Here is a 23,492-nt window from a genome sequence, read left to right as displayed (position 1 = left end):
TTCAGAGCCCACAGCCTTAAGACCACTTTATTTCAACGAGTAGGGGTCAATCTGGTATGTCTGTAAGTTTGAACTCCATGGTGATATCTCCGGTGTTGGGGTGAAACTCCACAGTATAGGTGACTGCCCGAGGGCTGCCCAGCAGTGGCACTCTAGGATCCAGTGTGGGGCTGAGAAAGTACACGGCCTGCTTGCAGTGGGGGTTCCAGCAACAGTTCCCCTGTAGGAAGAGCATCAAGAGATGGAGAAGGTCCCTGGCACCAGAACCACCTTCCTGGTCAGCCTCCAGCCCAGAAGCTTGCAGTGGGGAAAAAAACCAAAACTGCTTAGGGGGCCAGGTGACCACTGAGTAGCTATCTGGCTTTAAGAACACAGAACAGAAATACCCAGAGCACGAGGGGAGGTCGGCACACTCTGAGTTTGGTGCACACGGCACTACCTTGTCTTTGACAGGCTCCAGAAGGCCAGTGCTAACAGTGCTGTCTGGTGTCAGGTGGTATTCCATCCATAGGACAATCCCATGACTTCTCCCAGGCCTGTAGTGATGGGTCAAACAGAGAGTCACACAGAAATGGGGGAGTACAGGCCAGGCTCCCCTCTGCTTTCCTGAAATGCCTGGTCTTTACCATTCCCATCCCATCCAGTTCGGTGCTCCTAACTCTCCACACCCCACCTAAATAAAGGCCACACATAAAAAGCATAGCAAGAGCAGCCGCAGCTCAGATTCCCCTTCATTCCTTGCACCTAGCCAAGCACTCAGAATCACAGCAGGGCAGAGCTGTGTGCTGCAGGTCAGCCCCTACAGGCAGAGGACCAGTGGTATAGAGCCAGGCTCCTCCCAGATACACTGGAAGACAGCCAGGCATCAGTCCTGCCTGCCTGTGCTGTCACCTGGTGCACAGAGCCCTGGGAGCTCTGGTCTCAGGGCTTCCGCAAGTATTAGGAGGCACTCTTCTACATGAAGGAAGCTGGAGCTGGGTAGGGTCTCTCAGGCTCACAGCAAGCAGCTCTCACCAATCCTAACCTGCTTTAATCCCAGGAGAGTTCAGGAAAACAGTCCAGTGGGTAACCATAGCAACCAAGCTCTCATTCTCTATAGTTGATCGTGCAGGGGAGCTCAGATAGGGGTATGAGGAAGACCCACTTGGAGTCCTCCTCCCTGAGGCTGTGGGACCCACCATACATGCAAGAAGGGCAAGGATGAGATGAGGACATGCCACGGGCCAGAAGTGTCTCCCAGGCAAGCTGTACTTTGCTATATGGGCAGTAACTGCTAGAGGGAAAGCAGCCCCTACTTCCTCCACCCCAACACCCTCCCAGAGTCTCCACTCACCTCCTCAGCTCCATGGAGCCCTCAGCACACACAGGCTGCTGGGGAACGGGCTGCCGAAAATCAAAGGTCAGGAGCCTCTGGGGTTCTGAGAGGCTGCGGCAAGGGTATTCCCACAGCGGGTGGGGCTCTGCCTCTTTGCTCTCTCGGAAATCCAGGGCAGACTGAGAGAAGGAAATGGGGAAGGGCAGGTAGAGCTGAGCTTAGAGCCAGAGGGACTCTCCAGGATTCATGCCAGGGACCCCCTCAACTCTACAGCCCAGTCCCTGAGGAAAACTGCAGTCACATGGAGCAGCATGTTCTCACAGAACATCACCAGGCACCTGGTCAGTTGGCTTCTCGCTCTCCCTTCCCTGCCCACTCACTGGCTGGCTCACTTCACTTCTCTAAGCCTCACTTTCTACCCTTTTACCTGTGAGGACAATGCCTACTCTTGAGCTATTCTGTGGACCAAATGTCTATGTTGGTGAAACATCTGGTGCTTAGACACTTACCTGTTCACTGATACTGACCACTAAAACTGTGAGATCACTGACAGGAGGCTCAGAGGCTGGGATGGGGAGAAATGAACACGTAAGCAAGCAGGCCCAGTGCCTGAGAAAGCATTGGCATCTGGGTGGGAATGGTGTGGGAGAGGGGATGGCTGAACAAGAACCAAGCAGGGAAAGAAGGCAGGAGCAGCCCCAGGTTACTTTGGAGGGCTTGGGGACAGGCCTTTCCCAGAGAAGGAACATGGCCAGCTTCAGGATCTACATGGGCTCCAGGTAGAGGAAGCAGGAGCAGCAGGAGGCTGTAGCCCAAAGGGGCCCTGACAGAATCTACAGCAGTATGGGGAAAAAACTGGATTGGAGGCTCCCTGGGAATCAAACAACCAACTGCAAGTTGGGAAGGAAGATGTCCCTGAAGAGATGCCAGGTCTTAGGTAGGAGCACTGGAAGGCGCTGGGCTGAAGGCAGAAGGGCAGATGCACTGGGGCTGGGGCAGTACAAGTCTAATGGAGATGTCTGCCACTCTCAGCTATCTGGTCTGCACGCAAGAGAGAGACATAGACACTAGGCTGGAGTTGCAGCTCAGTGGTAGAGCACTTGCTTAGCATAGGTGAGGCTTGGGTTTGATCCTTAGCCCCACATAAAAAACAAATAAATAAAAAATAAAGGTTAAATTCTAATCAGAGAAGGTGGGGAGGGAGGCAGATACTGACCAGACACCAGAGTGGCAGAGCCTTATCATCTACAAAGGGGACAGGGGACAGCACAGGTAGGCAGAATCAGGAGCAGGGACCAAAGCAAGACACAGAATATGTGACACTTCAGATGAGGCAGGGTGGTGGGTGCTTAGGAAGGAATCTCAGGAGTAACCAGAGACAGCAGAGGGATCCAGAGATTATGCATGCAGTTTCTTGGCACAAAGGAGATTTATTAAAAATGAAATTTCTAGAAGCATGGATAATCAGTAGACTTCTAGGGAAGGGAAGGTGAGATATAAATGGAAAATACCCACAGGATTTATTTGCTTAAAATATGTTTATACAGCAATCCATGTTCACATACAAAAATGTTAACTGAAAGATAAGCACAAGGGGGGAAGGTCTCCACTCTCTGATTGCACAGCTAACACAGCAGTGCCCACTATTTCACCTTCTTCTCCCTGTACGTAAATGTGAATTTTTTAATCATAAAAATAGGACCATGACATCCTTGTGTGGATGTGTAAACATGTCACAACTCTTCAGATCAAACTTCACAGAGACACATACCAGTGTGGTTGTCATGACTGCCTTGGGTTGTAGGGGACACAGACCCTGGTGGTCACCCACCACTGTTGGACATTCAGGGTGTTGCCAACATCTACTATACACTGCACTGGGAAAGTACAAAAGTACAACATACACACCACAGGGCTACACTTCACAACACTGCAGGATGGACCTCCTTGCACATGCTCCCCATGCTCAAGCGCTCTCCCCTAGAAAGTAACCCCCAAATGAAAATGCCACAAGTTACCCAACTGCCTTGCAGGAAGGCTGCCCCAACAGAAACAAGCTGTTGACATTAGTAGGAACAGTTTCAATGGTGTGGTGATGTACATATAGACCCTGGCCCAAGATTTTGAATCAGAGGTTGTAGCACAGGGCCAAGAACAGGCAGCACATGTGACTTCTGCCCGAAAGAGAAAAGCTCTCTGCACACTCCTCTGCCACCCAAGCCAGGACTGAGGCCATGTGGAAAGGATGAGTTGGACAGTGCCATACTTACCTTAATCATGTCATCCATGATGTGCACGTCAAAGCCTTCACAGTCACCACAGGGGCTCCGGATCCGCCACAGGTCCTGTGAGCAAAGTATAGACCTGTCTATGGCTAACCAGAGCCACAGAGAAATGTGATGACAAGAACAAAAGGGTCAAGAGGCCAGCAAAACCAGAGGCAAATCTTACTGTTCCTGCTGCACACTTGGGACAGATTTCCCAAGCCTGAAGGGACAAAGAGACCAAAGAGCCAGGGCAGTTTCAGTTAAGACTTGACTGGGAATCTATAAACTTCTATGATACTACATTCTTTCCTCTATGGAACAACCAGTCAGAGCTACCGGGCTACAGTTTGGCACTTCCTGTCCAGACCACCCTGGCATTTTTTTTTTTTTTTAACTCTCCAAGTAAAGCAATTCTCCAAGGCTCAGTGCCGTAAGCGAAACACAAGAATGATGGCAAGGAAAAGGTCCACTCTGATATTCCATCTCTGTCCTCTGCTTCCTGGTACATAGAACCTAGGGATATGCATCCTTCTCTATAGCTCTTCTTTGGCCATGAGAACCAGAATTCACCTGAAAATTTTATCAGGTAAAAAATACAGAAGAAATGTCCAGAAATTAAGTGATGGACCACAAAGCTACCAACAGACAGAGCTATTCTTATGAAAGAAATATCAAACGCTATTCATTCTACATTTCAGGTTAAAAGCATTTCAAAATCCTTTTAATAAAAAATGCCTTTCCCAAAATGACTATGACTGTGGTTCTGCTTTGATGAGAAAATTAAAATGAAGCTTTTCAATTTCTTCTTGCATAAAGAAGCTGACTCCCCATCTCAGAATGCTTTAACAACCGAGCCTCCGCTCTTAATGAGAGCAGAGCAAGCAGCACAGCTTGTCTTCTGAAACACTTAATTTATATTTTTTAATTATTCTGATAAGCCACAATTGTGAAATGACAACACACAGCCATTTCCATTTCATATGTCAAATTACTGCTTTCTAAAATGGCAAGCTTCTCCTATTCAGCCCTGTGGTGCACTGATATGAAAAGAAAAGCCCAAGTCATCAAGGCCTAAGTTGTTCCATCTGCACCCAAGGTCTCTGCAAAAAATCAGATTCGCCACCCTTCTGCTTTTGTTTTTTTGCAAAGCTCTCTGGGTTGCCTACCCTGAACTCCACGACCATAGCGTGCAGTGAGGCAGCCTGGGGCATCACCACAGCACCAGGCTTTAGGTGCTGGTCCACAGCGGTCCGGACATACCAGAAGTACAGGTTGTGCCACGGCAGCAGGCTGGTGGTGAAGAAGGGCTCACCCAGAAGGAGGGAGACCTGGGAAACAGAGCAGAAGCAGGTCCCTGGTATCAAAAGTGCTAACAAGTAAAGGGCAGGTCACCAGTTTCACAGAAACTTGGAAGTAATGGGCTGTTCATTCATTCACTCAGTCAATGAATAGCTACACCAGGTCTGTACCTGCCCTGAAGACACAAATATGAGAAAGATATGTGAGTCCTGCCCTCAGGAGCCCAGAGTAGAGAGTGATGGAGACAAGGTGGATACTGTCTGCATCTGACAAAAGCAAGGAAGCGGTAGGTACATACAGGGGCTTCAGAGGTAATAGCATGAGAAAGAGCTTCCAGAATGGCATCCTGCCAATCCTCACTCAAAGCTGTACCACAGTTGATCAGTGCTGCTTGAACTCTGCTGCCTCCACTAGGTTCAAGTATCACATGAGATCCACTGCACGAGGCCTGGCAGGAGCAGATGTTCAGTAAACATTTGCTGAGTAAACAAACAAATGCATGACCGGGAGTCAGAAAATCAAGGAAGGGGAGAGAGATTCCAGGCAAAGGGAGAGGCAGAGGCCAAGCAAGAGCCCAAGTGGTAACAAGGCCTTCAAGGAGCTCCTCAGGAAAGGATAGATGGCAGGATGGTAAGGGGGGGGGCCCCGAGACATGGACAGAAGACAGATCACCCAGAGGCAATTGATGACCAGTTAAGGGGGCCCAGAACTTGCCCCAGAGGCATGAGGGATCACCAAAAGTTTTAACCAGGAATTTGAAATAAGGACTGTATTTTAAAAGATCCTTCTGGGGAGCATAAAGTATTATGGGGAGAGGTCTGTAGGTGGAGCTGAGGACAGGAGGTGACTTGGGTGGGTGTTGCAATATCCAGGTCAGGAGGCAGGTGTGCAGAAAGGGAGAAGCAGCATGTGCAGAGGCCAATGAGACTCTCCAGGTTGGGGGCCCTCTGAACAGGCATCAGGTTACACTCAGCAGCAAACACTGATACCAGAACAGGGTTGGCCCTGGGTACCTGACTGCCTCTTTCCTCTGCACCCAACAGCAAGAAAAAAGGCATAAATGCCTGCTCTCATCACTTTGATTCGGTAAGGACATGTAATCTGGCTAGTGTGTCACACAAATGGTTTACGTATTTAATTATCTTCTAAACCCTCATCTACAGGGGAAGAAAGGGCAATTTGTATCTGAATATTCATAGCAGCACTAGTCACAACAGCCAAAAAGTACAAACAGCACTAATGTCTATTAACTGATAAATGGATAAATAAAATGTGGTATATCCATATAATAGTAGCTTACTCAGCAACAAAAAGATGAGATTCATATTTAGGTACAACATGGATGATCTTTTTTATTTTATTTTATTTTATTTTTGTGTGCCTGAGTATGTTGTTATAGATGGACAGAATGCCTTTGTTTATTTTTATGTGGTACTAAAGCTCGAACCCAGTCCCTCACACGTTATGCAAGCGCTCTGCCACTGAGCTACAGCCCCTGCCAGAACATGGATGATCTTTTATACTGTATGATTCCATTTACATGAAATGTATAAGTGGCACATTCATGGGAAAGTAGTTGCCTAGTGCTGGGAAGATTGGGGGCAAATGAGGAATGACCAATAATGGGAACAGAGTCTTTTAGGGTACAAAAATATTTTAAAGTTGATGTGGTGATAGTTCCACAACCTTAAGAATATACTGAAATCAATGAATTGCACACTGTGAACTAACTATATAGCAAGTGAATTATATCTCAATAAAACTATTATTTTTAAAAAGGCATGATGATCGCTTCTTAGCCTTTCAGCTAAGATCAAGTGTAGTATCTGTTCTTATAGGACAATATATTAAATGGATTTTTGGAGCAGGGAGATGAAATAGGATCTTGCTCTGTCTACACCACACATCAACCTGGTATTGCAGCACCTCCACAAACAGTGCATCCTCTTCAGGGATATTAAAAAATATGAAACAAGAAATAAAAAGGCATGATAGTAAAATGGGCAAGAAACATGAACAGAATTTCACCAAATATATAAACAGCTAATAAACACATGAAAAGATAAATTAAAATTGCACTGTCACTGCACACCCATTAAAATGATTATACTAAAAAAGAAATAATACCAAGTATTGGTGAAGACACTAAGGGGAACACATGGTGTAGCCACTTTAGACAACAGCTTTATCAGTTTCTTAAAAAAATTGAACATAATTTTTAGCTAGGTGTGGTGGCGTACACCTGTAATCCCAACAGGATCCAGAGGATCTGGGGAGAAATGTTCTAAAACTGGATTGGGTGACAGCTGTATAAACTCTCCACATTTACTAAAAACCATTAAACTGTATACTTCAAAATGGGTTAGTTTTATAGTATGTCAATTACATCTCAATAAAGCTGTTATCAAAAAGAAAGGTTGGCAGAAAAGACAAAGGATGATAGGTTATGCTTTGGATGAATTCAGCTTACGGGATATTCAAGGAAAGCTTGTGGGTTGGCAGTCAAGACACAAGAGATTTGAATCCAAAAAAGATAAAGAGCCTACCCACAGTGAAGACTGACTTTCAGGATTACTGGGTTCACATATGGGAAAGGACGTCATTACCTGGAGAAGAGATACAGCAGAGGGGGCAAGAAGGGATAAAGGGACAGACTGAGTATGGAAAAGAGCATGAAGTGAGGATCAAAGTGAAGAGAGATAACCATGAAGGAGACTAAGAATGAGCAGCCAGAAGGTAAGAGCAAAGAAAAACTGGGACAAGTGGTCTCTTAAAAGTAAACAGGAGGTCCACCCGGTAACATGGGCCCAAGGGCCACAGCCTAAAGACAGACCATATTTAGTAACCCTGAGACTGCTGGTGGTAGCAGCTCCAGGAGCTAGAAGAACTACAGTGGGAGGACAGGAGCAAGAAGAAGGGAAGAAGAGAGTGCTATCAAGAGAAAGAGAGAGGGAACACTCTGCTCCTTTAACCCCTGCAGGCTGCACTGTCCTCACCTGAGTAGTGCAGTTGTGTACTTGTGGGGCCTCTGTACAAATACCCACCATGCCCTTCTCAGCTGGTAAGCTACATGGGGGACACCATGAGGCCCACAGGACAGGGTAGAGCTGAAGCTACCTCAGTGTTGTGCTATCCAACCTAACAGGGCCCAAGTGTGACCGCAGTTCCTGTTCCTCACCTTCTTACCCTCCAAGTTTGCAGTCGTTAGTAACTCAGGCCGTTTCTCAATGATATTAATTTTATTTTCCAAGTGGTTAGCCTTGAAGATCTTAGAAAGAAAACAAATATAATTAGAAAGAAAATAAATATAAATACTATTTTGGTCCAGGAAAAGAAAAAAGAAAACAACGACAACAACAACAAAAAAACTCAGTCTGGGGTGTAGCTCAGTGGTACAGCACTTGCCTGGTGTGAGGCCCTGGGTTCAATCCCCAGCATGGCAAAAATTAAAAACAAAAAAACACTTCTTCAAGTTGTCTTCTCTGCTTTGAGTTTTCTGGCCAAATGTCTCTGGAGGACAACTCTTTTATCTATTTTGTGAGGCCCTCTCAAGAGGCCTCCTACAGACCAAGGATGAGGTCATGAGCAAATTCTGTGCTAGCAACAGACATTTTTCTTATAGGCACATGGCAGGATCCAGCAACAGGCTTGCAGTTCTGGTGGAGGCAGGTTATCCTTTGGAAAGGAAATCAATCACTGCCAGGGAGAGAAATGGCATCTCTAGTCAAGGTGAAGGCAGTTACTCCCTGAGCACAAATCACTCCGTTGTAGAGCTGAAGGGATTTTAGTTTTCTTAGTTTTATGTGAAGTGAGGAAAAAAGCCTAAACTTCTTCATCCACAAACCCCAAAGCAGAGTCCAAATGTTTGCTTCTACTTTGATGCTAATCTCAGAAAATGTCCAGGCCAGCTCTCTGGCCACACACAAAAAAAGGCTCTCAATGCAGCAACTACTTCTCTCTCATCTCTTTGGTACCAATGTTGCTGTAAAGACCCATCCAATACTCAGGAAAGAAAACCCCAAAGGTCCCCTTGTTAATTCAGTAACAACAATCATAACTTACTTTTTTCATCAGTTTATGGGAAGCTGCTGAACTCTCAATTGTAAATACCTAGAGAGAACAGCTATGAGTTACCAGAGATGCACTAGCAGAGGAGGAAATCCAGGATAAAAAAATGACAAAACTATTCCAGGGAAGAAGACCTCACTCAAATAACTCTGTATTGACCACCTACCTGGGACAGCACCTACTTTGGGCACTGACCCTGGCAAGGTGGCCAACTCAGAACTCTGAGCTGCATTTTCATGGCAGTTGTTACAGCCTGACTTGCAGGAAAATCCCCCGGCTCCTAAACCAACCACACTCTACACACCTGCACTTGCAAAGAGCTTTGATTACAGAATTGTGTATAGGAATCACACAATGCCCTAACTCAATGAACTTTTAATAATGAAAAACAGCAAAACAAAAAAGAAAAGTAAATAAAAATAAATGAAATTAAAAAGAGAAAGAGGAAAGATTCAACCTTAGGAAGCCAAGAGAAAGACACATGTCCAGTACCTGCTCTGCCCCGAGGTAATAGGCCAGCATGGAGAGCAGACTGCCATCACTGACACACAGGCAAACACTGTCTGGGGTCAGCACCTGCAGGAAAAGAACACTGAGAACAAAGTTTTCTTAGTTTTTTAGGAGATTCCTACTGGCAACATAAGAGAAAGGCTTCCCTTTTCCCAATCCCATGTACAAGGTCTGATAATAAAATTGATTTCATTCCATTTTCCCCACTGCTAAGTTGGATCCTCTTGGGTCCCCATGCTGTCATGTCTGTCTACAGGGTCTATGCAGTAACCAGCCCCCACTTTTGCTTACATCTCCCCATTTGTGTCCACTGCCTGGAAAGATGCTCCTCAACCCACCTAGCAGACCTGACTGAAGGCCTGTCCCACTTGCAGGAAGTCACCTCCAGTCTTCAATGATAAGTTTCTTCTCGATCTGACCCATGTGTTCTCAAGTGACTCCCCAAAGGCAGAGGTACCTCTATAGATCAGATTCCTTGCTGAGGAATTTAGGACAGCTTGGATCCTTTCTTTCACTGAAAAAGGCATGCATGTGTACCCATGCACATGGATTTCTGTATATAACTTCAAGGGGTCCAAGAGGTCCCCTTTAAACTCCACCTGGGGTCCCCAGTCTAAGTGCCCTCTATAGGCAGCAGCAACATAGGTTTTCAGTACAGGAAGTTCCATGGACAAATTCACATTTTAGAAGATTTTAGAAAGTAGCAACAGATGGAAAGATGGGTGGCTAATGTCACTGGGTTCACCCACACTGATGGCTGGTAGCCACAAAAGCAAAGGTGTTCAGCAGGAAAGATATGGGCTGGGGAGAACTTGTTGTTGTTCTCAGAGGAACTCTCACAGGAACAGACACCAAGTCCTTTGGAAGTCCAGAGTAAGTTCTCTGGCTTTCTAGTACCCACCCCAGATGGAGCCAGCAGAAGCCACTTACAGATGAGGGAACACAGAAAACAAGATTAGTAAATCATAAGCAGAATGCTGGAGTCTATGGGAACCAAAGGGTCAGACACTCACAGTCCTCAATGCCTGGGCATACTGATCAGTTCTATCCTGATCATTGATCTCTCCAAATCGAGGTCGAGTCCAGAGCAGGTGAGCTTGGCAGTCACAGACAGGGCGCATTTGGTGGACTCTCCCATTTTCTTCAGGGCTAAACCAGAAAATGAACAGAGACAGGTGATGAACACAACCTGCTAGATGCCAGAGAGCGAGTAGGCACGGCATAGGAACCTGCCCAGTGGAATTTGACCTGGGCCCTAAGGGTCTCTCTATAGGGTATGAGTCTGAACAATGGCTCTTGAGTAGGCACTGGAGGTTACAGGGCCCTCTGATTGCAGACTTTTTATATAAAATAGGATTAAATGGAGTCCAGCAAACCATGAAAGCCTCTTCTGAGTATACACAAATGGTCTCTGACACAGCCACAAACCTTTGTTCTTATTCTGTTTAGAAACAAAGCTGCACACTCACATCTCTATAGGGTCTCTTCATGAGGAATTTACATCAATATGCAGTCTACAAGCCCAGTCCTCTACCTCCACAACCTGTAGGCCTACCTGGTCTTCTGAAGGCTGTACCATACACAGTAGTCATCATGGTGGGCTACCAGGCAGTGGGTTGTGCCCTGTACAATAGGTTCCTCTTGTGGCAGGAAGTACACACATTGCATCCAATGATCCCGCCACTGAAATAAGGAACAGAGCCAGCTGTCACCAAGCTGCAACAAAAGCAACACTTCTAATCCAGAGGCTAAAAGCCAGGCCAAATATCAGTTTGCAGGGAGACATGGTACAGACTATAGCTGGCTACTGTGGCCAAAGAGATAAAGAAAAAAATTCTCAAATCAGAGAATCCAGTGGCACAAAAGCTTGTTGCAACCCTGCTGGTTTTAGGAAGATACAACGTGGCCATGGGTAGTAGTCTCCAGAGTGGCTCAGGAGAAAAGAAAAGTACAGATTTCAGTCCCTACCCACAGAGTAGTGTCAGTGTTCTCTTTAATCTGCTGGGCTATGTCATATTTTATTTGAGGGAAAAATTTCCTGACTCCCAAACAAGGTTTTACCTATTGGTATGTAACAGACCCTGCCCTGAAAAGTCCCATGGCATTTCTATTCTACAGGGTTTAACATACTCACAATTTCCTTTGTCTTCTAAGTGACTTCAAAACCCAAAAAAGGTCAAATGTATTACATAAAACCTAACTGGATCCTGGATTGGGAAAAAACAAAAACTACTGAAGATATTTGGTGACAAGGAAAATTTATTTTGAATCATACATATTAGAAGTTATCAAGGAATTACTATTAGTTTTCTTTTCTGGGTGGTACTGGGGTTTGAACTCAGGGGCTCTCAACCACTGAGCCATATCCCCAGCCCTATTTTGTATTTTATTTAGAAGCAGGTCTCACTGAGTTGCTTAGTGCTTCCCTTTTGCTGAGGCTGGCTTTGAACTCGTTATCCTCCTGTTTCAGCGGCCCAAGCTGCTGGGATTATAGGTGTGCATCATTGTTCCTGGCTACTATTAGTTTTCTTAAGAGCAATAATGGTATTTTGCTTCTGTTGAAGATTTTATTCTTAGGAGATCTATGTTGAGGTATTTAACAGTAAAATGTTAAATTCTGCAACTTACTCGTGCATGCTAAGCAGGTGCTCTGCTACTGCCTGAGGCTTTTTAATTTTAAAACAGGTTTTTACTGAGTTGTTAAGGCTACCCTCAGACTTGCAATCCTCCTGCCTCGGTCTCCTGAGTCACTGGGATTACAGATGTGTCAATGTACATGGCTATAACACAGATAGCTTAAGCATCAACAAATATCCACATTTGGAAAGAGATCAAAAAAGGTAATTATTTTGGGATCACAAGTGGACTTTTATTTATAAAATCAGATTTATAATCTCTTTTCAAAAACGAATGCAATAGCGTTGTTTAAAAAAAAAAAAAAAACGAACTCCCTAAAAACTGGATGCTTGGCTCCACCATGATGATGCCTGTCCATTCTGTCATCCTTAGGAACTAGGAAAAATTTCATGCTGTGAGACTCCTAGGACATGGCTTAATCATCAGCAAATGAAGCCTGAGGCTTGTCCCACTTCTCAGGGACATATCCCACCCCATCTAGACTTGAATTTAACAAATTTAACAAACTTAACAAAAATTTAACAAATTTAACAAAATCTAAGATCTCTGTTGAACATACAGGCTGGAAAATGAAAATTCAACCAGGTATGTTCTGGAAAAACTACAATAATAACAAGGAAAAAAAAATAAAACAAGTTCTTAAACCTGTCATTCATTCCTGATGACAGGAGAAGCCTTCCTTACCCCTTATGGCTCTTAGGGTGCTTCCCTATCACCTGTCCTTCCCACATTCTCCACACAGGGAGTCCCCCAGATCCTAATGCTAAAAAGCTGGTAGCAAAACCTCTGTTCCAAGGTACAACAGGCTAAATGGGATTAAAGCAGTCTCATGAATTCATGAGGGAAATTCATTAGCAGCTTTCAAATTCCAGACAATTGAAAAGTTACCACTCTTAAGAGAAAGGACACAAGATTCATAGTCTGAAGAACTAAGGACTAGAATCACATCACTGCTTCCTGGACACAAGGAACTAAGCCTGTTCCTGAACTTTCAGAGTCTATGTATTGCTGTGGTTACTTAGCATATCTTATATGTAGATTAAAAGAGAAAATACACAATAACAATCTAAGGATATGCAAATAAAGTTTTAACATTCTAAGATTGAATTCTGACCAGCCCCCCTCCGCCTACACAGATGTGCGCATGTGTGGGCACTTAGCCAACAGAGGACTAAGGCTACTGAGGAAAGTTGGAACAAAAGTCAGTAGTAGAGGCTGGGGATGTGGCTCAAGCGGTAGTGCGCTCGTCTGGCATGCGTGCGGCCCAGGTTCGATCCTCAGCACCACAAACCAACAAAGATGTTGTGTCCGCCAAAAACTAAAAAATAAATATTAAAATTCTCTCTCTCTCTCCCCCTTTAAAAAAAAAAAAAAGTAGTAACACCAAAAAGATGGTGCCTGAGATGCTCAAAGGAAGAGAGAAAGTTTTATATCTTGGCCCTAAAACACCTTTCACTGTTTATTTTCTGTTGAGTGTGTGGGCAGGGTAGACATTTCATGCACATGAGACAATTCAAATGATACAAGGATATATGATAAAAAAATGTTTCTTTTCCTCACCTAACCTCCAGGAGCCACCACTCAGGAACAACAACTGTTACCAATTTCTGTGAATTCTTCCAAAGATATCCTTATGTTCACCACATGTACACTCATATCCAATGCTGGCATATCATACACCATTCTACTTTTTTTTTTTTTTTTTTTTTGCAGTACTAGGGATTAAACTCAGGGGCACTCTACCACTGAGCTACTGCCTAGCCCTTTTTAAAAATTTTTATTTTGAGAAAGGGTCTCACTAAGTTGCCCAGGCTGGCCTTGAACTTGGAATCCTCCTAAATTGCTGGGATTACAGATATGCACCAACATGCCTGGCTCAACATTTTTATTTTTGTTTCACTCAAAAATACATCCTGGATGCTGACTCATAATGGCAATGGGGTAGAGGGGGCATGGGAGGAATGGAGGATCTGAAGATAGGGCAAAGGGGAGGGAGGGGAAAGGAGAAGGTGGAGGATAGGAATGATGGTGGAATGAGTTAGATACCATTACCCTAAGTACATGTATGAAGACACGAATGGTGTGAAAATACTTTGTGTATAATTTTAGTGACTTGAAAAATTGTGCTCTATATGTGTAATATGAAATGAACTTCATTCTGCCATCATGTATAACAAATCAGAATAAATTAAAAAAACAAAATAAAAAATACGGATAAGATTAGTGCAGTCAAGAATTCCCTGAGACCTCTTCTTTTAAGCTTTAAATGGAATTACTTAAAGCACTTGAAAAAATAAAGACTATTGTTTGATTTAAAAAAAAAAAAACAAAAAAAAAAACATCCTGGAGATTGTTCCACACCAGTGCCTAGAGAGCTACCTCATTCACTGAAAGGATATAGGATAATGACCCAAGGAGTTCTTACAGGCAGTCTTTATGTTGTTCTTTTTCTACTAAGTTAGGGCTTTGGTGAGCATTCTGCATGTACATTTTTCTGCAAATATGCAAATCTACCAGAGCCCAAATATCTACAAGTGGCATCACTTTTCACCAGGACCGAGCCACACTGTGCTCAATGGGTGTTCTGATGGTTCACTTTCCTGCTTTTTCCCTAAGCTTCATCATCAAGTGTGCTACCAAATTTATCCACTAATAGGTAAACATGGTATCTCACAGTACTTTATTTAGTTTTTATTTTCATTGCTGTTTAAAGCTGTAGTTCCTTACTATGAGTGAGGGGAAACAACTTATCACATGTTGATGAGTAATCTGTCTCCTTTTTGTAGTTCATATTCTTCACCCACTTTCCATTGAGCTATAGAAGATGGGAGTTTAAAGCCGCAGAAAGTGAGTCTGCGGTTCTCTATTACATTTATCTGAGCCCTTGCCTCCTGGAATTATTTGGGGTCCAGGGGAAATATCCCAAGAAAATAGTTTTGCCAGGATGAAGGACAGCAGCAAAGCTAACTAAGACTTCTGTGTTGCAAACCATGACTTTTGGTGATGATCATGAACTCATCCCAAGACGTCTATCTTACCATAGCTAGTCTGTGCTTTAATTTTTTTATTCATTTATTTTTTGAAGCACTAGGGCTAGAATCCAGGGCCACAAGTCAAGCTAGGCACCCACTCTACCAGAACTCCATCCTCAGTCCCCTGTGCTTCTTTTCTATTTTTCCCTGTGCTTTTTTTTTTTTTTTTTTAAAGAAAAAACTCTTAACGCTGACCATTCCTTCTGTCTCTAAATTCTTACCATTGAAGGCTCAATGGGTTACTTTCCCATGAACAAAAGTATACAAGTTTCCTGAGTTACATGCAAATATGTTCAGCTAGTGCCTCTTACCTGGAGCCCCTTTGGGTCTGAATGAGCCCAAAAGGGGGCCATTGTGCACTTGATCTTCCCTTCAGGGTCCATTTCAATGTCCCACCAGGAGAGAACCACTTGAGCTTGGCCAGATGCCAGAGGTTCAAACTGTCTGCTATAGAAGGCTGCTGAACTACTGACTTGTTTGCTGAAGTCCACACTGTGAAAGGATATTCAGGAATTGAAACATAATTTAATCTCAACACTGCATTGTTAAGCTTCTATGGTGAACTCATCAAAAAGGATACTTGGTTGCAGCTAGGTTTTCTTCCCAAGCAAAAATAACTTCCAAAGACCCAAATTTCATCAGCTGTCTCAAAGCCCTGTTCACTCAGGGAGGCTCCTTGGTACCTGAACATAGGCAGCACATCGCTGAGGACAGTGAAGTCAGTAGGTGACACCTGGTTCAGCTGTATGTCATAGACAGAAGGTGCACCAGGGCATCTCTCCAGTTCTGAGGGAGGAATGATGACCTGCTCTCCAAGACTGGTCTGAACACGGACAGGAAACAGCTTGTTCCAGGACCACATCCTTCTGGACTCTACCAGCTGCGCATACACAGTTGCTCTGTGGGGCACGGCTTCACAATTTTCCTAAGTTTATGTAAACACAAAACAAAAGAACAACAATAAATCAGGCATCTGACCCACAGTAATTTTGATCACTATTGTTCATTAGGCTAATTCAGTAATATCTAATACCTTCCCACTATCAGGATAGTGCATTGTTTTTAGTCTTATGTCCTCAGGAAAAGAAAAAAAAGAAACTACATTTCAAAAAGAATATAATAACACCTAAAATGATTTAAATCAGTTAAGTTCCTAGCTATCTGGTACTATTAAATACTTCAAAAACAAACCTTAATTGTCACCATGTTGATGAACTCCTATGACTTACTTGGAAGACAGAATTTAAGTCTTACTGCCAAGCAGTGATTCTAGCCCAGGACTCAAAAGCATCCTTTCAGCACACTCTTCCCCAGGCACCAGGACCAGAACCTCCTTACTTCAAAGTCTAATGGACAACCATCCACCCTCAACTGACCTAACCTGTTGGATGTAGCTCTAGCCTTCTCTCTAGCTGTTCTCCTACTTCAACTATCCATCTACACATCAGGCACTAGGGATCAGGCAGTGAAGAGGATACTCATTTGTAATTACATAGACTCTCTCTCTCTCTTTTTTTTTCCTTCCAGTACTGGGATTGAACCCAGGGGCACTCTAGCACTATGCTGGGATCCCCAATTCTCCCTTTTTAAATTTGTCTTTATTTATTTAGCAGTGCTGGAGATTGAACTCAGGGACTCATGCCGGTCAGGCAAATGCTCTACCTTTGAGCCACATCCCTGGCCCCAACCCTTTTTAATTTTTACTTTGAGACAAGATCTCCCTAAATTGCCCAGTGGGGCCTCAAACTTATGACCCTCCTGCTTCAATCTCCCAAGTCACTGGGATTATAGGTGTGCAACACTGGCCCAGCTACACAGGGTCTCTCTGCCTCAGCACTACCATGCCTCCCAAGAATTAACAGGTGCTTCAGGGTGTATGAAGAGCTACTAAGAACTGTGTTAAACAAGATGCAGTAGTGAGCACTGTGTGCACAGTGGCTGAAATCAAAACAACACTCCCAAGGGAGGCCCTGACCCCACTACCTGTACAAGATGCCTATGTGCATGCTCATAGGAGGGCAGTGCTCCCTCTCCAATCAGTTCTGTGTCAAACAGCTCTGTGACCAGGATATTGGCTCGGCATGGCATGTCACCATCTGAAAAACAAAAGGGAATGGTGTCAGAGAACCCAATGGTTCAGTACACACACACACACATACACACACACACACACACACACAAAAAAAAAAATATATATATATATATATATATGGAAAAATGGCAACCTCACAAATCCAGGTTCAAGGAAAATGGGTGCTTTCTGCATTTTCTTTCAACTTTTCTGTATGTTTAAGAATGGGGGAGAGTCTTGAAAAAAATAATAATAATATAAATAAAAACCCAAAAAGAAAATCTGATAAAAATACAATTAGAGAAGGCTGGAGCTATAGCTGAAGAGGTAGAGCACTTGCCCAATATATTTGAGACCCTGATTTTGATCCCTCAAACCACAAACAAAAAGACGGGAAAAAAGCAGGGGTGGGGAAAGTTCCAAATTGTCCAAACTGAAAATAAATCAGTCAACTATGTGGAATTTTTTCTATCTTACTAGCAAAATTATTTGGAAAGAAAAAACTGAATACAAGTACTTCAAATACTTCTAGGCTATTGAAAAAGGGCAAGAAAACCAAAGCAAGAGAGGTTGTCTGATGACTTATTCACTGGGAGTCTGACTACAACCACCAAAATTGTAATTCATGATTTAGAATCCCCAGATTCCTTCCATTAAATCCTCTTAATTAAGTTGGTTTCTTGCCACCCAACAATCTCCTAAATAACTGCTGTTTTAGAACAGGGTGTTTTTTGTTGTTGTTAACTCTTGTTTTCTAAACCTCTATAATGAAATGCTACTTCTACAAAATTATAAATTTTAATGAGCCAAGAGACAAAATAGACTTTAGAAGGGGCCATTGATCATGGAGAAATAACTGTAAACACTTAAAATGACTCATGAATTACAATTTGACAAAGCCCACTCATCTTCCCTACACAGAGGACAAGTCACACAGATGATGCTAGAAAAGAGAAACATAAAATGGTTCAGCAGGTTGTAGTAGAGAAAGCTTATGCCTTGAAGTCCTGCAGGCCTGGACTGGATCTTGCTTTCTAGTCCTGAATCCTCGATTCTGACCATCAGTTGCCTCATTCATAAAACAAAGAGAATGAGCTCTGACTCACATGGTATTGATTAGTAGTACATCAAAGATAAAAAAATCATCCCCTTCCTCTGAAGTACACTTGTGTGCTTAATGGCAGTATTTAGTAAAAGAGGTAAAGAAAAAACTTATTTTTCCTGGCACAAAGACCATTCACTCAAGTGGCCTTGCCCATCTTTCTGTGATGCCAAAATCCAACTGGAATACACTATCCCAAACTGACCCCACCCTACTGCCACATATCTGCTCCTCCTTGATGTGTTTCTGCCCAATCACATTGCCCAAAAAATGGCATAATTTATCAGCTCCCAAAGAGCAGGAACCCTGCCTTACCCATTCACTACTGTATCCTGGTGCCTAGGACAACACAGCATCTACTAATAGTCAACTAGTGAACACTAGCTGAATTCTTTATTCCTCTCTGTCAGGCTGGGGATATAGCTCAGTGGGTAGAGTGCTTGCCTTGCATGCACAAGGCCCTAGGTTCAATACACACACACACACACACACACACACACACACACACAAAACTGTGTCATTCCACAGCCAATCAATCACCAAGCCCTTCCAAAATAATTTTTTTTAAAGAGAGAGTGAGAGAGAGGGAGAGAGAGAGAGAGAATTTTTTAATATTTATTTTTTAGTTATCGGCGGACACAACATCTTTGTTTGTATGTGGTGCTGAGGATCGAACCCAGGCCGCACGCATGCCAGGTGAGCGTGCTACCGCTTGAGCCACATCCCCAGCCCCTCCAAAATAATTTTTAAGCCAATTATAAAACTTAAAATGATGTATCGTCCCAATTTGCTTCATTAAAATAAATACAAAACTTTATGACCTGGTGAATTTTAATAAATATTTCTTGAGAACCTGGTATTTAGTGTGAGGGGGAGGTACAGAGAGGCGTAAAGTGGGGCAGTTACTCCAGTCACTTCCTAAATCTTTGCCAAGTGAACAGAATGGATGGGTAAGCAACTGCTACTACCCATGATTGCTACGTAATCCATCTCTGGGGAACAAACCACAAACTTATATGCCATTTGTAAAAAGGGCACAAACAGAACCTTGGAGAACACACATTTGAGAACAGAAAGAACATAACAAAAAAGAACCAAGACTAGGAAATGTCCCTGGGACCCAGGAAGAGAGATTTTGAAAGGAATGAATGGGAGAATCACCTATCCTGCAATGATTAGAGAAGGGAAACAGGAAGATACCAAACTTGTCAAAGATGAAGAAACTTGTAGAGATGGGGTTAAAAACAAATCCCATGGGTTAAATCCCTGGTACCAAAAAAAAAGTCCATTTACAAGAAGTTACATACCAAGCAAGGTTAACAATCTACTCACTAAACAAATTATCTCTGAATCCCTTAATGTGCCAGGCCATGTGCAGATAGGGAATGGAATTATTAGTAAAATCTACCTGGACCATGACCGAATATGCAGCTGTAAAGGGATACAGAAATTAAGTGGACAACTACTTAATTATTTAGCTATTGCAGTAATAAGTGCCCAAAGGAAAAGTATGAAGAAAGCACACAAGGGACCTGGTCTAATCCAGAGTATGTGAACAAAGCCTGGACAAGGGCATGGAGCAGAGTCACAAGAACAGCATTCCATGCAAGGCCTCCTTTATAGGCTAGTCTCCATGCTGTCAAGACAAATTTTCAAAAGTGAAAGACCTCCCACTTTGGGCCACTATGGAGTATGAGGAATCAGACTTATTTGTCCACCATCATCAACCAAAAAACTGGGCAAATGTTTTAGACAGTGAAAAAGAGGCAACACAATTTGTTCCCCAAGAGAGAAACAAATCAGTGAATGTTCCTACTGCCTGGCTTTTGGCACTTTCCAGATATTAGTCCAAGGGCCAAGAAGTAAAGCAGAGCACAGCAGTCCTGCTGAGCTACACATACATAAACTAGAGTTCAAGAAAGTAGAGGCAGCTAGAACTGACCAGGGGAGGGAGCCAGAGAAAAAGTTACACAGAACAAGGGCTTGTGAACCACAGGGTTCTCCTTAAATCTTAAACACAGGGTAAGATTCTGCAAAGCCAAGCAAAGCTGAACAATTTCCATAACCCTCAGAGGACTAGGAACACTCAAGTTTTGATCATCCAGACTACAGAATCCTTGCAGAGGCCCTACTCATACCACAACAGTCTGGTCAAAGTAGTCTTAGAGCAGTGGTTCTTTTTTTTATTATTTATTTTTTATTTTTTTGAGAGAGAGAGAGAGAGAGAGAATTTTAATATTTATTTTTTAGTTTTCGGTGGACACAACATCTTTGTTTGTATGTGGTGCTGAGGATTGAACCCGGGCCGCACACATGCCAGGCGAGCGCGCTACCGCTTGAGCCACATCCACAGCCCAGCAGTGGTTCTTGACAGGTAGAACTTTTGCCCTGCCTTAGATACTGGGACATTTATAAATGTCTGAAACATTTTTAGTTGGCCCAAATGATGGGTGTGAGGGGAGTGTTCCGGGCATCTACTGGGTAGAGTCAAGTGACCCAACTCATGCCAACATTTTTAAAGAAGACAACAGCTAGGCACGGTGATGTACACTGTCTCAGTGGTAAAGTACCTCTGGGCTCAAACCCCAGTACCAAAAAAAAAAAAAAAAATTACTAAACATATGAAGAAGGAAAAAATGTGACCCAGAGCCAGAAAAAAAATGAATCAATTATATTTTTTCTTAGAAAAGAGACGGCAGAAATAAAACAATGTTAAAACTTCAATGATAAACTAAAAAAGCAGAAACAAAAGAATACACACTGACAACACTGCTAAAATTCCATTTCCTTGAAATTCTAGAAAGGATAGACCTATCCTAAAGAAAGTGCATCAATGGGTACAATAGAGCCAAGGCTATTTGGGAACTAAGGATAGGGTCATGAGGAATCTTTTGGGCATGGTGTCAATATCCTATTATCTTGATTGTGGTGATGGTTACAAATGTGTTTCTATTTGACAAAACTCACTAAACAATACTCTTAAAATAAGTTCATTCTTTCATGTGAATCAAACCCTGATAATGTTGATTAAAATTTGGATAACGGGAGTCTAATACTCCCATGCCTTAGGCTTATAATAAATTTTGTGTGTTCTTTTCCCTTTTTTAAAAAATAGATGATTTCCACACTTATTTGTATGTTTGTTATGTTTTAAAATAAAAGACAAAATTGTTCTTTTATATATTTCAGATTCTTCATATAAGAACAATAGTTTCAGTTATCATCATTATTATTATTGTTACTTTTATTTCTGCAGTGCTGGCAACTAAACCCAAAGTCTTGTGCATGCTAGGCAAGTGCTCTACCACTGAACTACATCCTCAGCCCTTTTTTTTGGGGGGGGGCGGGTACCAGGGGTGGAACCTAGGGGCATTTAACCACTGAGCCATATCCCCATCCCTTTTTATTTTACATTTTGAGACAGGGTCTCACTAAGTTGCTTAGGGCCTCATTAAGTTGCTGAGGCTGGCTTTGAACTTAAAATCCTCCTGCCTCAGCCCGTCAAGTTGCTGGGATTACAGGCATATGCCATTGCGCCTGGCCCAATATTCTTTTAAATGAAGAAACATACTGACTTTAGATAGATGCTTCACTCCTAAAATATTGCATTTTCAAAAAAATTAGTGATACCCATAACATACCACAGAAAATTTTTATTTGTGTGTGCAAATGTTTCAATTGTGCTCTCTAAACATGGCATGTGAAATTTTAGAAGTCCGAATCAAATTACTAGACTATTAAAAATACGCTGGATACCTCAAGAGCATGTGCCATACAGGAAAATGTCACATGTTACATGCTGAGACATGATATCAGAACTATATAAGCTTCTTCCTGCTATCTTAGTTTCACTTCTGTCTGACCAAACTTTAGAGAGTTGGCCATATAAGAATTCCAACTTGCTTAAAGCAAAAGCAGTTTTCAGGGCTTGAGATATAGCTCAGTGGTAGAAAATGTGTGAGGCTCTGAGTTCAATCCCCAGTACTGAAAAAAAAAAAGAAGAAAAGAAAGGAAAAATAAGCTTTTGTTTGTATGACTGCTATTACACTTGATTAGCTCTGGTGTTTTCATAGCTGATTTGTTTTAACTAGAAGACTGATAAACATCAAAAGAAACAAAGTGCATAAAGTCAGAGCCACTACACAGAGGACCTGGATTTATTCCAGGTAGTTGGAAAAAATGTTTTCCTCTCTCATACAAGAACAAATAAAACTTTCAATACAGGCGATGTATATCTCACCTGGCCCTACAGTCACCTCAGTGGAATGCTTGTTGATAACCTTAATTTTATCACTGAAGCCATTTTTCTTCACAATTTTCACAGCAGCATCAGCCATAGGCTTGAAAACCTGAAAATCAGAGCCAAAACCCAAGGAAAAGTGAGCAATAAATACATCCTATCGTCCAGGGTTAGCAAGATATTCTGGTCTTAAGATTTCATTCTTGGGGCTGGGGATGTGGCTCAAGCGGTAGCGCTCTCGCCTGGCATGCGTGCGGCCCAGGTTCGATCCTCAGCGCCACATACAAATGTTGTGTCTGCCAAGAACTAAAATAAATAAATAAATATTTAAAAAAAAAAAAAAGATTTCATTCTTTCCAAATCCTTAAATGCTTTATTCTACAAATATGTGTCATGCAAGTAAACATAAAAGGATAAGATTCAGGATTAACATGCATTTAGGAGCTTCCACTGCATACCCCGCAAAGCGGGAATAGAGAGGATCCTGCACTACTTAGGAAGAGCGATAGGTGTCACTGCCATGCTATAGAGATGAAAGGACTTTGCCTCAAAAACCTGGTAAGTGTGCCACACTTTCCAGAGGAAACTGAGGCTGTTATTATGTTAGATTAAGTGTGGATAAATTACAGTCATGCTCAGAACTGTCCCAGATGCCCACTGCTGGCAGAATACATCCTACATTTCCATACGGTACTCAAAGTCATCTAAATGCAGGCCACCTAACCTTCACAGCCATCCCCCAGCTCCCATACAATTCTTCCCCTGAACAATGCTTAGTTAGCCACACAGATCTCCCCACTGTCCACAGGCCAGCCTAAGGCTTCCCTATCCTGACCCCCACCTGCCAAATCAAACCCATCTTCAAAAGGCAGCACAAATCCTTCCCTCTCCAGAAGTCTTCCCTGAACTCAGCAAGTCTCCCTAGACATAAACCTCTCCAACTCTTAATTT

General features: G+C 42.9%; 1 protein-coding gene and 1 pseudogene across 5 annotated transcripts in view; one reads left to right on the top strand and one right to left on the bottom strand.

The window, feature by feature from the left end:
- The window catches only part of Prmt7 (protein arginine methyltransferase 7), a 35,083-nt gene continuing 11,591 nt past the window's right edge, over positions 1–23,492 (bottom strand). For 3 of the 5 annotated variants that reach the window (XM_077793200.1, XM_077793198.1, XM_077793202.1), the window contains exons 5-18: positions 22,542–22,650; positions 17,112–17,224; positions 15,812–16,053; positions 15,440–15,620; positions 11,015–11,142; positions 10,473–10,608; positions 9,442–9,525; positions 8,944–8,991; positions 8,060–8,149; positions 4,749–4,910; positions 3,586–3,660; positions 1,334–1,494; positions 440–536; positions 1–220 (exon numbers count right to left, since the gene is read on the bottom strand). In XM_077793200.1, the coding sequence (XP_077649326.1) occupies positions 47–220; positions 440–536; positions 1,334–1,494; positions 3,586–3,660; positions 4,749–4,910; positions 8,060–8,149; positions 8,944–8,991; positions 9,442–9,525; positions 10,473–10,608; positions 11,015–11,142; positions 15,440–15,620; positions 15,812–16,053; positions 17,112–17,224; positions 22,542–22,650 (1,800 nt within the window). In that variant the 3' untranslated portion in view covers positions 1–46. The remainder of the gene's footprint in view (positions 221–439; positions 537–1,333; positions 1,495–3,585; positions 3,661–4,748; positions 4,911–8,059; positions 8,150–8,943; positions 8,992–9,441; positions 9,526–10,472; positions 10,609–11,014; positions 11,143–15,439; positions 15,621–15,811; positions 16,054–17,111; positions 17,225–22,541; positions 22,651–23,492) is intronic. The other 2 variants (XM_077793203.1, XM_077793199.1) reach the window with 2 other exon arrangements.
- LOC113193758 (U2 spliceosomal RNA) lies at positions 6,669–6,829 on the top strand (annotated as a pseudogene).

This window comes from Urocitellus parryii, chromosome 15, assembly GCF_045843805.1.
Source record: "Urocitellus parryii isolate mUroPar1 chromosome 15, mUroPar1.hap1, whole genome shotgun sequence".
NCBI lineage: Eukaryota > Metazoa > Chordata > Mammalia > Rodentia > Sciuridae > Urocitellus > Urocitellus parryii.
The sequence above is the reverse complement of the archived record's forward strand: the minus strand, read 5'-3'. Positions and strand labels throughout refer to the sequence as shown.